General features: G+C 35.6%; 1 protein-coding gene across 2 annotated transcripts; it reads left to right on the forward strand.

Annotated features, from left to right (window-relative positions):
* The first annotated feature begins 5,716 nt into the window (after positions 1–5,716).
* Positions 5,717–16,070, forward strand: LOC107037070. Of its 2 annotated transcripts, XM_015255397.1 has the most exons (4): positions 11,002–11,044; positions 11,166–11,205; positions 12,275–12,606; positions 14,620–16,070. In XM_015255397.1, exons 3-4 carry the CDS (start codon positions 12,292–12,294, stop codon positions 15,271–15,273), a joined length of 969 nt encoding a protein of 322 aa, XP_015110883.1. In that variant the 5' UTR covers positions 11,002–11,044; positions 11,166–11,205; positions 12,275–12,291; the 3' UTR covers positions 15,274–16,070. The 2 variants fall into 2 exon arrangements, with proteins under 2 accessions (XP_015110882.1, XP_015110883.1); XM_015255396.1 differs by lacking the exons at positions 11,002–11,044; positions 11,166–11,205 and adding an exon at positions 5,717–5,917.
* Positions 16,071–17,025: the final 955 nt, after the last annotated feature.

Below are 17,025 nucleotides of genomic sequence, written 5' to 3' on the forward strand. Positions count from 1 at the left end.
CACACTAAACCGTTTTCAGAAGTGAACTTTTCAGGCGAGTATCACAGAATAGTATATTGTGTGACTAGTGCGTTTAATTCCGCTTTAGCGCACGCACGTGTAACACATCACATTTTTAGTGACAACTGTCGAGGTTTTTTCGCACGAGTGCGTAAAGTTAGAAAACACGCTTTATAGTATATTGTCTTACTAGTAGGTAAAGTTCCACTTTTTCGCACGCATGTGTAACACATTTTATTTTTTATGGTACCTGCCGAGGTCACTGTTCGGAACGGTAGAGGGGGTGGAATGGTTATTTTTGCGCGCGAGTGCGTAAAGTTGAAGAATGTGCTTGAAGTGAATTTTGAGTGCGTAAAGCGAAACTTTACGTACGACAATTCACGTTACACACGTTTATCGTTTTATGCAGACAAAACAGTTTCGAAAAGTGTACTTTTCAGGCAGGTATCACAATAGTATATTTCGATACGAGTGCGGAAATAGTATATTTTGATACGTTTGCGGTCAAGTGTTTTTGGGCTCGTGGGAGGTTTATACGAGCCAAAGGCGAGTGGTATAATCCCACGAGTCTAAAAACACTTTTCCCACGAGTACCGAACCCTATTTTTCATCACAATGTGTGGGAAGTGGGGTTTTGCGCACGCGGAGGGTGCATAAAATGTCACTTTACACACAGCGTGATGAAACATATTTTTTGGCTTGTGGGAGGCTTATAGCACGAGTCGAAAGCGAGTGGTACGATCCCACGAGCCAAAAAACACTTTTCCCATGAGTATCGAACGATATTTTTCATCACAATGTGTGGAAAAGGGACGTTTTAGGTACGCCTAAAAAGTTACTTTTGCGCATAGCGTGGTGAAAAATAATATATTTCGGCATTAGGTCGAAATAGTATATTTCGTATCGAGTGTCACTGGGGTTTTCGGCTCGTCCGAGATTAGCGCGCCGAGCCGAAGGCGAGGTGTTCCAATCACACGAGCCGAAAACCCCTGTGGCACTAGGTGCGAACAATATTTTTCCGTAGTGACTTTCACTTTTGCCAGTTCAGGGAAGGGTCAATACCAATCCTCGAACTGGGAAAAGTAGAAATCACTACGGAAAAAAACTTTCTAGCGAGTATGAGTCTGCAGCCCGAGCCGAGGGCGAGGAAAATATAAGAAACCAGAGGTTATAAAATTTTAGCATTCACAACTCTCGATAACGTCACTTTTTCGGACATTTTTTTACTCCCAAGAGTATATTTTTCCAGTGGTATTTTTCTCTTGATATGAATGGTAGATGAAGAGATTAAAATTGTTTGGCTTTAATTCTCACTCGAACGGAAAATCCTTGTCATAGATGTAAATCATCACAACCGAAATTACAGGGCGTTTATATCAGTATTCTCGATCATCAAGGTCGCAGCACAGGATTACCAATTAGTATTCTTGACGTTGTGTGTAATCAACGACGCATTACATTTTCTCTGAATGAATTGTGGTTTTCGAACAACTATTACAAAAACGGGGACTGGTATTTTATTGTCAGATGCTATTAAACATTTTGACAATAGTCAAGGAAGTCAACTGTCTGGACTATGTGTGACAGTCGTATATTTTACACTTTCGCTCGAAGTATTTCGATAAACATCGAGGAGTTTGCTGTGATGAAAAAAATGACTTTTTATTTTTATCTCGAGGCATTACTATTCTCGAGACGTTATCATTTGTTTCAATGAGTAACCTCGGCCCTTCAGTTTCTGAGAGAGCGTGTGCACAAACCTCGGCATCCTGAAATAGTATATTTCTAACCTAGGGAGGAAAAATAAAGGATCCTCAGCTGCCAGTGAATTACCAGCCGAGCCGAAGGCGAGGTTAGTAAGCACGCGGCTGAGGGTCCTTTATTTTACTTCCCGTGGTTAGAACGCGATTTTCCGTCTCGGCGTAGGCGCAAAGTCAGAGTTAAATGAAATTTTTTGAAAAATATAAAAAGGGTCCAACTTTGAAAACGACTCGTTCTTTGAAGTTTTTTGAGGTTTTTCTGAGGAAATCGATGGAAGAACGAATTGAAAAAAATTGGCATATTTTTATATGGAAAGTGTAGTCGAAGACGCATATTTTGTAAAAAAAAAAACTCAAATCGGTTGATTTTTACGGAAGTTACAGGGATTTGAAGATAAAACTTGCAAAAAAACATGGCTGCCCACAGGATGCCTCAAAAAATCTGAAAAAATTTGAGAAGTCATATTTTTCCATATACAACCACAGGAAAAATCGGCAATATGATTGGCGATGGTGAGGGTTTTGACCTGGGTGAGTTCACATGGAATATCCCATATGTACATGAGATATAAATACAAGATGGTGCACGTCATTTCCTTCTATCATATATAATCCATTGTCTATTTCATTTTATTAAGGAAAGACTACTATGAGTTTTCAAAGTCATGGGATATTGGAGTGAGATTTCCTATGCATTGACGATCAATTATATATGTCTAAAAATGAATAATTAGTGAAAAAAATTAATTGTTTATTGAAAATTTTTGAAAAAATGTGTACAATAACAATTACGAATTAGCTTTTTGAAAATCGACCCCCACACAGCTAATTTCATTTTGTTTAATATAAAATTTGTGCCATTCATGTAAATATGCAGCAAAATTAGCCTTAAAATATTAAAAATATATTCTCGATTCTTTCAGAAATATTTTTCGGGATATTTTACATGAATGGTACAATTTTTTATTAAAATAATAATGAAATTAGCTGTGTAAGAGTTGAATTTCAAAAAACTAATTCGTAGTTGTTATTGCACATTTTTCCAAAAATTTCGCAAAAAAAAAATCTCTGTTTCTCAAAATTTGGAGGCACTGGGCTATTTTTAACATTTTAACATTTTCAATACACAGCTAGTTTTTTTTGCACTAATTATTCGTTTTTAGACATATATAATCAATCTTAAATGTATGAGAAATCTCATACCAATATCCCGCGACTTTTAAAACTCATAGTAGTCTCCCTTTAAATTGAGTAAGAACTCTTTTCAACTAATTTTCTCGAATTTTCAATTTAGTTGAATGTTATCATCATCATTATTCTCATTATTTCTTTCTTCTGACCGATTGTCTTTCTTACAGTTCTATCTCTCCTCAGCCCTTCGATAAATGCTAATAGAAAAATGTTATTTACACATACTTGAATGAATTTGAAACATCACATTCGAAGAAACCATCGGAAAGCTCACTTTTAGGGAAATTCATGAAAAATTCGAAATTTTCAACAATCATCATAAAAATCAAATCAACTAATATAGCTATCGTAATCATCTTTTAACTTAGACGAATATTCTAAGCTATGATTGAATTCATTTGAAGCATGATATTCAAACATATCCCCGGAATTCTAATTTTCAAAAAATACAAAATTTCTGCAAATGTTCAAATAAATCAAAATAACGGTTATTCCTATCGCCTTCACCTTCAAACTCGATCAAAAGGACATGCAAATAAATTTTTTAAGCCATCATTCAATCAATTCAGAACATTTGTTTAGCCATTGTGGAACAACCGATTTTCGAAAAAATTCCAAAATTACAAAAACTGATCGATGAATTAAATTTTAATTAATGGCGATTGATAGAGGTCAACAATGAATATAAAATCCAAAACATAAATTTTACCGATTACAAAACTTCCATTCGGAAGGAAAAAACACTCAAAACGTATTTGTGTTTTTCAAGTAGTTTTAATCATCTGCTAGACCATCCATTTCCATTATCTCAAACTTGGAAAATAAAATTCTCACATGAATTTCATCGAGACCTTATAATTTCGTCCGAGATAATTGTTGCTGTAATTATTGCTCGTTGAGTTTAGCTGAGTGGAATGTCTAATGGTTGATCATTGCCGAGGATGATTCCCGAGGAATGATCAACGATTTGTGGAAACCGACGAGGTTGAGGCGACGCAGAGGCTCATCCCAGGCTCTCCTTGTACGAAAAGAATATTTGAAATTAAATAATTGTGAATTTGAGGGGAATTGTTACACACAATTTGATGTCGTAACTGTGACGACTTCCGAGGCATCGTTCCTGTCGTAGCTGTCGCGGAATTTTCTCACGTATCCGTTTGCGGGAGTTTCGTTGATCCGTGGCTATTAAATAATTAATTATGAGGGTTAAATAAATAAATAAATAACGCGAGGGTTATGAAATCTTGGGTGAAAAATTATGGATAAATTCAGGTATTTCCTGATGTAGAGTGACTGTTTACGGGCTTATACTGATTAATTAAGTTATTAATTAAGGTGTGTGAAATTTGCGAGGGAGAGACGAAGAGAGAGGTAAGTTAATCTGGAATTTTTTCAGGAGATTAAGTAAGACGAATGCAACACTTGGAGCAATTTTTTATTTATCTCAGTAATTAGTCAATTTGGAAGAAAACACCGAAGGATTTTTTTGTAGAAAATCGAATTTTGTACAAAGTTTACAAATTGAATGATTATTATTGAGATAATAATCATTTAATTTTTTAAGTTGTCATTCAAGAATTAATTCCGATAAAAAATTCCGTTTTTGTTCGATTCCAAAAATCCCTGAAACGCGTAAATTTACGAAAAAATATCAGAAGACCTTTTTTGTACAAAATTAAATTTCCGACAAAGTGCACTTATCAAATTTTCTTCTAATATCAACGACTACCGAGATAATTACCGTTCAACATCTACAAAAATTTATCTCACCAAAAATTATGCTTTCATCGCCTTTGAAATATCTCAAAGCCAAATAGACTCATCAAAAAAATGTAAAAAACCCTCAAATATTCATGAAAAAAAGAGCCTAGAGCAACGGAATCAACGCCGGTAAATTCAGTAACAGAAATTTTTCAGAAAATTTTGCTGTTTTTAATTAAGAAGAATGCAACACGTTGAACAATTGTTTATTTATCTAATTATTTAATTCAGAAGAAAACGCAAAAGGACTTTTTTGTAGAAAATTGAATTCTCTACAAAGTCTATCCCAAACATTTTTCTATAGAAATGATAATTATTGAGATAATATTATAATCATTTCATTTTCCAAGTTATCATCCGAAAATTAATTCTGAGGAAATATTCCGTTTTTGTTCGATTCCAAAAATCCCTGACACGCGTAAATTTACGAAAAAATATCAGAAGACCTTTTTCGTACAAAATTAAATTTCCGACAGAGTCCATTTATCACATTTCCTTCTAACATTAACGACTACCAAGATAATTACCGTTAAACAGCAACAAAAATTTCCCTCGCCAAAAATTATGCTCTCATCGCCTTCGAAATATCTTAAAGCCAAATAGGCTCATCAAAAAAATTGAAAAAACCCTCATATATTTATTTTAAAAAAAGCACAGAGCAATTCAATCGACGCCGGTAAATTCAATACCGTCTAATCTCAAAAATGCTTTACGACTTGTCGCAGTCACACGGCAACGTACACCGGTATAAAACCGTTTATCAGTGACACAGAGTCAGGAGGTACTTTTTTTCGAATCAGACTGCCAGTGCTCAAAGTGTTCCACATTTACCAGCAGTGGCCGTTGCGACTCACTGAGCGACGCACGCAAATACATATTTTTTTTACTCACCTCATTTGAATTTTATTCCAACTCCGTCAGCAGAAACGGAATTTATTATCACCAGGAAGTCGGCTCGTGTTACAGGTGGGCATTGGAGGGACTGTTTGGTGCTCGTTCGGACAGGACGAAAGGTTTTTATTCATTTTTGTGATTTTCCTTTGTGCAGTGACTCCTTTTCTTTCGTATTTTTTTCCCTTCGGTTGATTGATTTGGAGTGTTATCGGGGATTACGTCTGCGGGAGAGGCCAACAGGTGTTTATGGGAATGGAATTTCGTGCACCTGGTGGCTGAGTTGTGGACATGATAGGCTGAGGTCGCTCAAGGTGATGAAAATCCAGACTTTACGATTTAAATGTCCCGGGGTTGATCTTAATTTATTTAACGGGATACTACTATGAGTTTCAAAAGTCGCGGATTGTGGAATGAGATTTCTCATACATTGAAGATCGATTCTGTATGTCTAAAAACGAATAATTAGTGTAAAAAAATTAATTGTTTATTGTTCGTTTACCCCTCAAACGCTTAAAATGTTAAAAATAATCCAGGGCCTCCAATTTTTGAGCTACAGAGGTTTTTGTTTTTAAAATTTTTGAAAAATGTCAGCAATAACAATTCCGAAGTAGTTTTTTGAGATTCAACTCCTACACAGCTAATTCCGTTATTTTTTAATAAAAAATTGCACCATTTACGTAAAATAGCCCGAAAAATATTTCTGAAAAAATCGAGAATATATTTTTAACCTTTTAAGGATAATTTTTCGGCCTATTTTACATGAATGGCGCAAATTTTTATATTAAACAAAACGAAATTAGCTGTGTAGGAGTTGAATTTCAAAAAACGAATTCATAATTGTTATTGTACACAATTCTTCAAAAATTTTGCTCAAAAATTGAGGGACCTGGACTATTTTTAACATTTTAAGCATCTGCGGAGCAAACGAACAATTAATTATTTGCACTAATTATTCGTTTTTTGACATATATAATCGATCTTCAGTGCATGAGAAATCTCACTCCAATATCCCACGACTTTCAAAACTCATAGTAGTCTCCCTATAAGGATATCCAAGTATCTTTTATCTTTATAAAGTATAATTGATCTTTCACGAATTTTTACAAAAATTCTGGTTGCAAATTCAATAAATCTGGTGACATTTCTTTGTGCTAAGTATTATTCTCACAAGATGATAGAATTTTCACTCAAAATATTGCAATTTTTACTGGAGTCTTGGCATTAATTCAAACGTAATTCCTAACGGGTTTTCAAGAATTCTCTACTTTCTATTTTGTAAATTATCTCAATATTGAGTGAAGTGAGAAGAAAATGTCACAAGACATTTTTCATAAGAAATTTTCTCAGCTGTAAAAAAGGTTTTTTTGAAGTTTTTTCTTAAAACCACGTGTTCTGGAGATTTTTTTACCTAAAAAAAAAAATTTTCTGGAATAAACACTCGTAAAAATTGGGGGCTGATTTTCTCCGTAATTATCAATTCTAGAAGAAAATTTGAATAAATTTTGTTTGTAGAAAATTTCCTGTTATACGAAAAAGTCTTATCACATATTCTTCTAAAATCCATCATTTTCGAGACAAAAGTAAAACTCCAAAACCTGCCGAACTAACAAAATAACGAAACAATTTCGTCAGGACCTAGTTAACCCTAATCTGGTCCCTAAACGCGACCCTGCGACTTGGTCACCTCCGCGGGGATTCGCTGCCATGTTATTGAGACTCGAGCGTTGCCGAATTCACTCTACACTGCCCGGGCGCGTTTAGCGAATTTCCGGCAACGTCGCGTTATAGGCAATTTCATTGAACATGAGAGAAAATAACTCATCTGTTGAAAATATGTTGTTCTAAAAACTACTATAATTTTTTAGACACTTCAATTGACAAAGTCAATTTTTATTTTATTTTTTCCGGTTAGCCAATCAATTGTAATTTTTAAAAAATGGCGCGGGGCGGGGTTCCCCGCTTCTCCCAAACGTCTGATTTTCAATCAATCATTATAAAAAATCTAGGCAATATTTCTCCATAATTTTTTTCGTTCAGCTATCTGTGGGTTATGCAGAAAAATGAATCGGGAAATTTGGGAAAACTGAGCTCCACGCAAGTTCTCTATTCCTTTAATAAAAAATCCAGTGTAACGTTTTTTGAAGCCAATCTATTCGGCGTATAGTGTCATTAGATTTTTGATAAATGATGATAGTATACATTAAAGATATTACGATAATACTTTATTATATCATATTCTATACTATATTATAATACAGTATGCATATTATTATTATCAGTTTATTATTTCATTTTTTTCATTATGTACATTATATTCTATACATAGTACATAGTATATATAATATAGTATTGAGATCTCTGACGGAGGCGTGGCTTAATATAAAGCCGTCTCGTGGTGAAATAGAGAACTAGCATGAGCAGGTCGAACGGCCAGATGCACACGGAGTTACAGCTAGCCCTCATTTTTATATATTACTGTTATTAAATTGACTGTGATAAAATGAGTTTCTATTCATGAGATTTGTAAATTGGCTGATACACATCCAAGAGCCAAGAGTTTTCGTGGTGGAGAAGATTTACAAAAATTTCTCTCCACAATTCCGATTGTTTGTGGGTGATTGAGGAGGCAGATTGAGTGAAGGAACACTTGTTCTCTTCAGGTGAGTAATTACTGAATTGTCGTATTGAGCTCTAGCTGTAATTCAAGAAATCAGTAATATATTTCGTCATATTTTTTTCAATTCATAAATTGCCAAGCTAATATTGGAAATCGCTTTTTTACTTACATGGCAAAAAGAAATCTTCTTCAGTGAAATGGAAAGAACAAACTCTTATGGAATTCGACACTTTTTGGCCATTCTCAATATTTTAATCCAAGCCGTACGTCTATCAATAATTTCTTCTTCACCAAACTTATTAATTATTGTAACTAAATCCACGTTTTGGCGAGGAAAACGATAAAATCTAACTTTTGAATTACGACAAACTTTGTAGTTCATCCATACACACTGCAAAACGTTTCATTCTTGTTTTTCCTCTCCGCACACTCCATGATCAATAAAATGTAATTATTGTCAATATTTGACTGAATCAATTAGCTTCGATTATTGGAAAATATCGTAATAAGATCGTAAAAACATTGAGCGAAATAATGTTTATTTTTTCAGAACAGTTCTGGCTCCGAGTTCAACCGGCTAGCAGACAGCTCTGCGACCTGCCCGAACTAGTAGTCGATTGAACCGCTAGAGCGCGTGTGGATTTGCAAGAGATCCCAATAGTATTATCGTAATATCTTTAATGTATTCTATCATCATTTATAAAAAATCTAATGACACAATACGCCGGATAGATTGGCTCCAAAAAAAGTCGCACTGGATGTATTATATGTAAAAAAAATAGAATACACTCCTGAAACTTTTCCTTCGAGAACTTTGATATTAACTTCAGAAATCTAATATAAGATTATTCACTATAATTGACATACATTAAGCCCCATGGCGTAGGAATTATGCGCACGGAGTGCGCGGACTAATCTAGCGATTAAAAAAATTATTCTGAAACCCCCCTCCATCCTCTATTTATTTAGATGTTTATTTTGGTGCACGCCCGAGTGATTTTGGACGTTACAGTACCGGAGGCCGTGTACTTCCTGCCCAACCGTTTGTTATAAACACTGTTTATAAGCGTCACTTCCTGCATCCCGCCAATTGTCTCCATAACTCCTCATTTCTCTTTATTGTTACTCACTCCTCTCCGATTCGGACGATCGAAAATGAAAAGGTGAATATCATATGTGCGGCTGCATTGTTGATGCTCTCGCATCGGAAATAGTCACGGATATAAATTAAACGTAGTTCTGACAATAGTGAAAATGGAAAAAAATGAGGATGGCTATTTTAACCCCCCAATGCGAAAATGTTGCACGCTCGATGGCACACGGTCGTTACCGTCATTTTTATCATGTCCCTCTTCTTTTTCGACGAAATAATGTAATGGGCTTTCTTCCACTTCCGGCGGATCATCGAGAATTTTTTTTTCCTTCCGACTGCAAGTTTCGTTGACGTTTAAATTTTAGTTTCGGTTTTTTTCTGTTTGCCCCCGGGGTGTCGATGCCCTTCAGTACGCCCTATTTCTGTCATTCGATATTTCTTTTTTCAATTAATTGGTTATAGTTATTCTCATTCCAAACAGCAGTACGACGCGCCTGCTGGTGATATTCGTACAATTGTTTATCAGCATGACTATGACGTCAGGATATTATTGTAGATTATCACTCATAATCTCTAGATTCATCAGAATTATCACCTTGCCCGATTAAATGAAATGATTAATCTTGCCTTTTTATTACGAAAATCAGACAACGACATAATTGTAATTTTGAATTAAGGCCCGGGTGGATTGACACTCATCAATTTTTGTTTTATTAAAATAACCAGCAATTTAAATATTCAAATTCCGAATCATTTTATCAACCCATAATTGAGAAATTAAATTACCAATTATTATATTATTTTTCAAATTTCAATGAAGATAAGTTTTTTTTATTATAAATGAAGATAAGTAAATCTCAATTATTGTAAGGTGCAACTTCTCATAGTATTACTCAATTAATGATTGATGCCGATCTACGACAAACATTCGAGAATTGAGTCAAAAAAAAATAGGAGAAAGGGTATTTGGACGTCGTAGGCACCGGAAAACAGCTGTCGAGCAGGGCGCACGTGCTCTCCGCATCTTGCACCTGACCCCATCCCCCGAGTCCATTACGTTGCCTTTTATTCCCTGTGAAAGGGCCAATGAGCTCATTGAGTTGAACCTCTGTTGAGTCAGTTGGATCCGAAAATACCTCAGACTCAACAAGAAATTGAGAAGGACTTTTTCAAAAAGATTAACTAAAAAAGAAAATATAAAATCAATTAAAAAGCCAATCCACTACATCTTGAATTGTTATGCTATAAGGATATCCCTGTGCAGCAGGTTTTAAAATAAACAAACAAAACAAAACAAATATTTTAAAAAAATTTCAAACCCGACCTGTGGCGATTTTTCACAGTTCCCTGAATTGATTGATTTCACATTTCGGAAAAAACAGGAAATTAAATGACTTTTTATTTATATAAAATGGAAAAATTTTAAAAATAGAAAATTATAAAACTATACACAAGCGGACGTTTATAAAAAATCCCCTCTAGTCACTCCTACCCCAAATAACTAAAAAATACGAAAAAATTCCATTCATTTTCGAAACGGTTCTGATTGTCGGTTGAGATGGAATCACGTATTTTAAAAATTCTCTTACATACATAATATCCGGATGAAGGGAGGTTAGGGAGTGGGTATAGTGCGGACACAGGAAGTGAGTCAGGTGCAGAAGTCGTGGGGGCCAGGTAGAGTTGGCAGGTTCATACGGGAATTAAAACACTCATTACGTATTCAATGTACGTTCCAGGTGACCACTTGACGCCTCAGTTAATACTAGATGGGCATTAAATCCTAGCCTCGGCCAAAGAAATCCCGGATTTTAACGGTTTTGATTTTAATTCTCATTCTCATCTTCAGGAAGAGATGAAGAATTAATTGTAATTACAGAGTGCGGGCGGTAAGGACTTACAATTACTTATGTAACTGGAGAATTCACCAGATTGGACAGTTATCGAGTGATGCTTTTCGATATTCAAAGCCACCTTCGGATTTCTATTTTTTAAAGGATCCGAAATTTTTAGAAATTATTTTATACATTAAAACAACGATTACCACTGTCGCCTTCGTCATCGAAGTCGTTCAAAGAGACAATGAAAATTTTTTTTTATGACTTGTGCGGAAAGTGAAATTTTACGCGCGCTCCGCAAAAAATACTTTTTCGTCACTAGGCCCGATAAACCGCGATTCTAACCTCGCTTCGCTCGAGTACATCGCGATCTTCGAGCCCAGCGACATAAAATATTGTTTTTGTGATACCTGCCTCAAAAGTGCACTTTTAAAAATGGTTTAGTGTGTGTAAAGCGGTTGTTTTCCGCACGGCATGCGTAAAATTCACGAGCGTACATAAAGTGAATTCTCGTAGTACCACAAAAATAGGGTGTGTTACACGTGCGTGCGAAAAAGTGAAACTTTACGCACTAGTAACACAATATACCAATGTCATACGGCGATAAAAGAATTATCTGACTCATGAGTCAGATAATACTTCTATCGCCTGATGACATAATATACTATTTTACTACAAGTGCGTAAAAGTGTTTTTTGACTCGTTGGAGGTGTGTAGCGGAGCGCGCGGAAAATTTCACTTTACGCACAATTGATGAAAAATAGAATGTCTCACACATGCGTGCGAAAAAATGGAACTTTACGCACTAGTAACACAATATACTAATTATAAGCCGGCATGCGATGAATTCAGAACATTTGTTGTTAGTTATCGTGGGCCAATCGATTTTTGAAAAAAATGGAAAACTGAAAAAAAATTAAGTTCTAAAAGTTGCACTTTTGCACTTGGTGAATCACAATGGGTTGATACAACACAAAAAAACAAAACTCACATTTAAACTACTACAAAACTTTCATTCGGAAGCGAAAAAAAATTATTTGTAAAAAATTCCTTTTCAATTTTTTTGTAAAAAAAATTCTAGTTTTTATTAAAAATATGAGAAATTATTGTGATGTCTCAGGTGATCACCTAGATGCCATGGAGGATGATGAATTTGGTTTTACCAAGCGCAATGATAGGGCCCTCGATCGTGTAAAAAAATTAGTGAAAAGTGAGGGGCACGAGGTGGTGGATGAGCTAACTGTGGGCAACCCTAGAGTCTCCCCCGTCGGGGAAGTAACAAAAGGCGTGGCTGAGGGAGGTACAACGTCACCGGAAACCGGAAGCCACCGGCTGGCCAACAGTCGCACCGAGTCCTCTGGATCCTCAGTCGCTCGACAAACTCCGGACATACCTAACGTCGTTGAGTATCACCTGAAAGTTCAGTCGTCTAGTGTGAAGAAGAGTATTAACGTGAGTGGATTCATCATTTCCCTTGAGTCAATGGAATAATTTGACATTTACGATTTTATTTTATTTGTTTGGATTGTGATTTGGAATTTGTTGTTTAGTGGCATGTTCGGCTTTGCTCGAGTTACAGAATTTTATGTATGGTATTTACGAAGAATGTACGCGTATTATCTGCATTACCTGCCTCAGGAATTGATAGGATCGGTTAGATTTTTATACGAAGTACAATGATTGTATAATTCCAAATAAAAAAGTGATATTTTTGTTCATGACTTTACAGTAAATCCGTAAATATTCGCAGAAATCATTGCAAGTTTGGTAATTTATCTAATTTCATTTTTATTTCTTGATTCATTCGATCTGTTTATATACATTAAATTTTGCTGCTAACTCATTCAATTTTTATACATGTCGAAATTGTTTTATTTGATCTCGATGGATTACTTATTGTACTTTCTTCATTCTTTTTTTTTCAAAATCATCATGAACTGAGGAACGATGGTGAATTGTTTTCAAGATTCTACGATTTCGCCAAGAATACGAAAAAAATTGTCACCTTAGCTTAGAATATTAAAATTGGATTTTTTTCCACCTGGTTGTTATTGTTATCAATCAAGCAGTCAAACACAATTGAACAATTTTCAAAATAGCAGATCGACAAATTTTCCGCGATTTCATTTTTCGAAAATGACCGAATTTGAGAGAAATCGTGGTCATTGAGTTGTCTTAAAAAAAGCTACAACTTTTGAAGAAATGAACCCCTTTCATTCCACTTAAAGTAGCTCTACCCTTCGGCCGGACTACGCTGTACTTTTGGATATTTTCAGTTTTTCAATTTTTCAACTAAACTGTATGGAAAAAATTTTAAAAAAATTCACACCCAGTCAGTATTATCTAAATTAAATTTCACAAAATATTGATATTTTTTCAAACATTTCCCTCTTATAAATAAATAATAAAATTTGTTTGCAAAACGGTGGATTATTTTTAATGAGGTGTCAAAAAAATTCTTGATTTTTTCGCATCTAATGAAAAACAAATCAGATTTTCATCTTTGATTGCAATGAAAATGTTGATTTTCACATAAGACACCAGGTTAAATCCTGATTTTTAAACATTTCTCCTTTGAAAAACCAAAACGATAATTAAATTGTGACGTATTGGGATCGATCAATACGCCGATTTAGTTAATAATTGTATTAAATAATAATATAATGCTGGATGGTGGGAACGAGAAATGTGATTTTTCTTTCCTGGCACCCAGACATTGGTCAGCAATCCCATGGTGTCATGTAGACATCATGGTAAGCAGTCCCACGGTTTGTGCAAGTCCGGTTCAGGTGCTGAACTGTTTGACTGAACTGTTTGACTGTGTTAGTCTGTGTCAATGATGGCACAAGACAATATTAGTACAGAAAACCGTGAGACTGCTTAGCTAAGCAACTTGGGCCCTTGACGAGCTTTGACGAGTTTTCTGGACTCACCAGAGAGCAGAGTACGATCAGGAGCTACACAGAGCGGATCTCTGAGCTCAGGCCTTTCGCCATACAATAAAAGAAACGAGTCAAAGTCCCGGTCAAGTCGGAAAAATAGCAACGCGCTATACCAACCCATTAATCATTATCATGTATTGCCATCGTTTATTTAATATATGACCTCGTATTTGGGCGAGTGATTAATAATAACACCTTAACCCTTCATATCCTTCATAACATCCGTCCGAGTGAGCGAATCCCCCTCGAGCTCACCACCGAAGCTAGTCGAGGTCGGAGTGACAACCAAATCAAATCCAAAAGGATTACAGTGCACAGTGGAAAAAGAAAATTTCATTGAGTTTTACCTCCGGGTAAAACTCCAAACGTCACAAAATTGAGAAAAAAATTGGAATTCCGAATCTAATCGAGTTTTCTGCAATTTTTTTGCAGTTTTCAATAATCTTTGAATTTACCGTAAGGGTAGACTACCGTAAGGGCTACTTTAAACCTATCAGAAAATCTAATTTTTCATTTCTTCCAGAAACAAACCAACGAAATGCGCACAGACATCTCCACCCCACTCTCGTCCCGCGAGAAGACGGTTCTCTCGAAATTATCACGCCTATCAATCGACAACAACGTGTTTGAGGGTTCGAACGATCTGCCACAGGTGTTCCAGGTCAAGTACCTGGGCTCCCACGACGCGAGAGGCCTTTGGGGTATCAAGCACACGCGAAAGCCCGTCGATAACATGGTCGCAGCTGCCAAATCCCTGCCAACCGACACAATCCTACCTCTGGTGAAGCTTGTCGTCTCCAAGGAGGGGGTTGCCCTGTTGCCCCTGGGTAAAATAAAAGGCGAGCCTGCTATCGCCAAGACGTATCCCATTGAGACCATCTCTTACGGTGTGCAGGACCTGGTCTACACGAGGGTCTTCTCGATGATCGTGGTGAGGGACTCCGGGAATTTCCGCAAGGTCTCACCCTTTGAATGTCACGCCTTCGTCTGCGAATCGAAACATCACGCCAGACAGCTGACGTACGCTCTGGCCACAGCCTTCCAGATTTATTCTCAGATGGTTAAGGCGTTGGGAAAGGCTGAGGATGCCTCGGCGAATGTCAAAAAACGTTTCGCGATTGATTTGAGAACACCTGATGAGATTGAAACTGATTTGGCGAGAGATTCGGAAGCCTAATGTCTGCAGATTTTATGAACATCTGAGATTTTATGTACATGAGATTTTTATAATGATGGAGTCAGTAGTGAAGGTGTGGGACAGGATGAGGTGGTTTGACTTGGATTTACTTTCGGCTAAGCATCGTGGAATTTTAGAGATAACCACTGAGAGAAATGGCGACAGTGTATCACAAAACTAATTTCTTGGGTCAAATATCTCAGCTCTTAAGGATAAAACGGTTGGGATAAGAATTCCGCGTAATGAGTCGGACCGTGTAAGAATCCTGTGAAATGTTTATGACTTGAACACGAACACTTGGCGATAAAGTGACAATTTCTTGCCTCAAGAAATCGTTTATTTTGTGTCAAAAGATGAGGAAATTACTAAAAATACTAAAAGCTTAGATTCAGTGACTCATGAATTAGGGACTTTCATATTGAATAAATACAGAATTTCGCAATGAGTTTGAAGAAAAGCAATAGCATCTTTTTTTTCTCTCAAACTTACATTGCCTCTTCAGGAATATTATCCAATTTTCAGAAAAAAATATTATTTTTTCAATCAGTATCATCCTCCTTTGGCCAAAGAGCACCGATTTCTTGTCTGGAGGCTACCATCAATTGATGAAATATACATGCGATGTTTTCCACTCAAGAAATTATTTTTGTCATATTATGACGATTTTTCTCTCAGTGTACCAACATTTTTGGAAAATGCTGCTTTCCAAATTGTTTTAAGTTTTGGTTGACCATTTTCCTATTTACTAAAGATGAAAGAAACGCGAAATTGTTTTATATCGAAATATCTCGAAACTGTCTGACCGCTAATCCTCGATTCTCATTGGTCAATGAGTCGCGTAAAGTAGTCGTTGAAAAAAATCCCCAGTATTTTCAAATTCTTCAAATGCCAAAAATTTGTTCTGCGTCATATTTATCATTTTTTCATGTGTGAAGTTTATCCTCATCAAAACATATCTAAATTGCCTAATTGTTGATCATGAGAAAAAAAACAGTATTTCTAAATTTTTTCAACTCACAAATTATTCTTCACTTCCCAAATTTGAATTTGTTCATATTTATCATACGCAAAAATGATCAATTCTTGCTTCTCATATTTTCATACATAAATTCTAAACTACAAAATTCATGAAAATTCTTCGGTTTCCCGAATAATTCAGGAAAAATCTTTGAAGGTCTACGGTTATCTGGAAAACGGTGAAATTTTCCGAAGAATTCAAGACATTTTTTCAGTTTTCTAGGAAATCAATTAATAACCCTCCCCTCATTTTTCAACAATTACAGATTTCAATCAGATTATTTTAAAAAGTAAAAAAAAAAGAATTAATCGAACATTTAAAATCATTCATTGATGTTTCACTCTTCATTCTCTTAATTCTCTTCAAGTCATTATCAATATTTATGAATGTTCGCATGAAAAGGGACCACTTTGTCAATATAGTTTTATGTATACTCTGATATTGATAACATTCCACACATTTTAAGTCCAAAATGATCTTCATAAGGTCAAAAATGACATCGTTTGAGAAAATGGGAAAAACAATTCAACATTAGTGCAAATGGGAGTTGCTGACACAAAAACGTAAATATCTCGGAAACTAGAATCGACAAAGTGGCCCCTTTTCATGTGGACGTCCACATTGATAAAACATCTATGAGTATATAAAGTTTAATAAATTCGACTTCTTCATTTTCACAACGAATAGATAAGCGCGTGCACAGGTCTAGTTAAATCCAAAAGACAACAGAAATT

Source organism: Diachasma alloeum, unplaced genomic scaffold (genome assembly GCF_001412515.2).
Source record: "Diachasma alloeum isolate Michigan unplaced genomic scaffold, Dall2.0 Dall_scaffold_00213, whole genome shotgun sequence".
NCBI classification, from domain to species: domain Eukaryota; kingdom Metazoa; phylum Arthropoda; class Insecta; order Hymenoptera; family Braconidae; genus Diachasma; species Diachasma alloeum.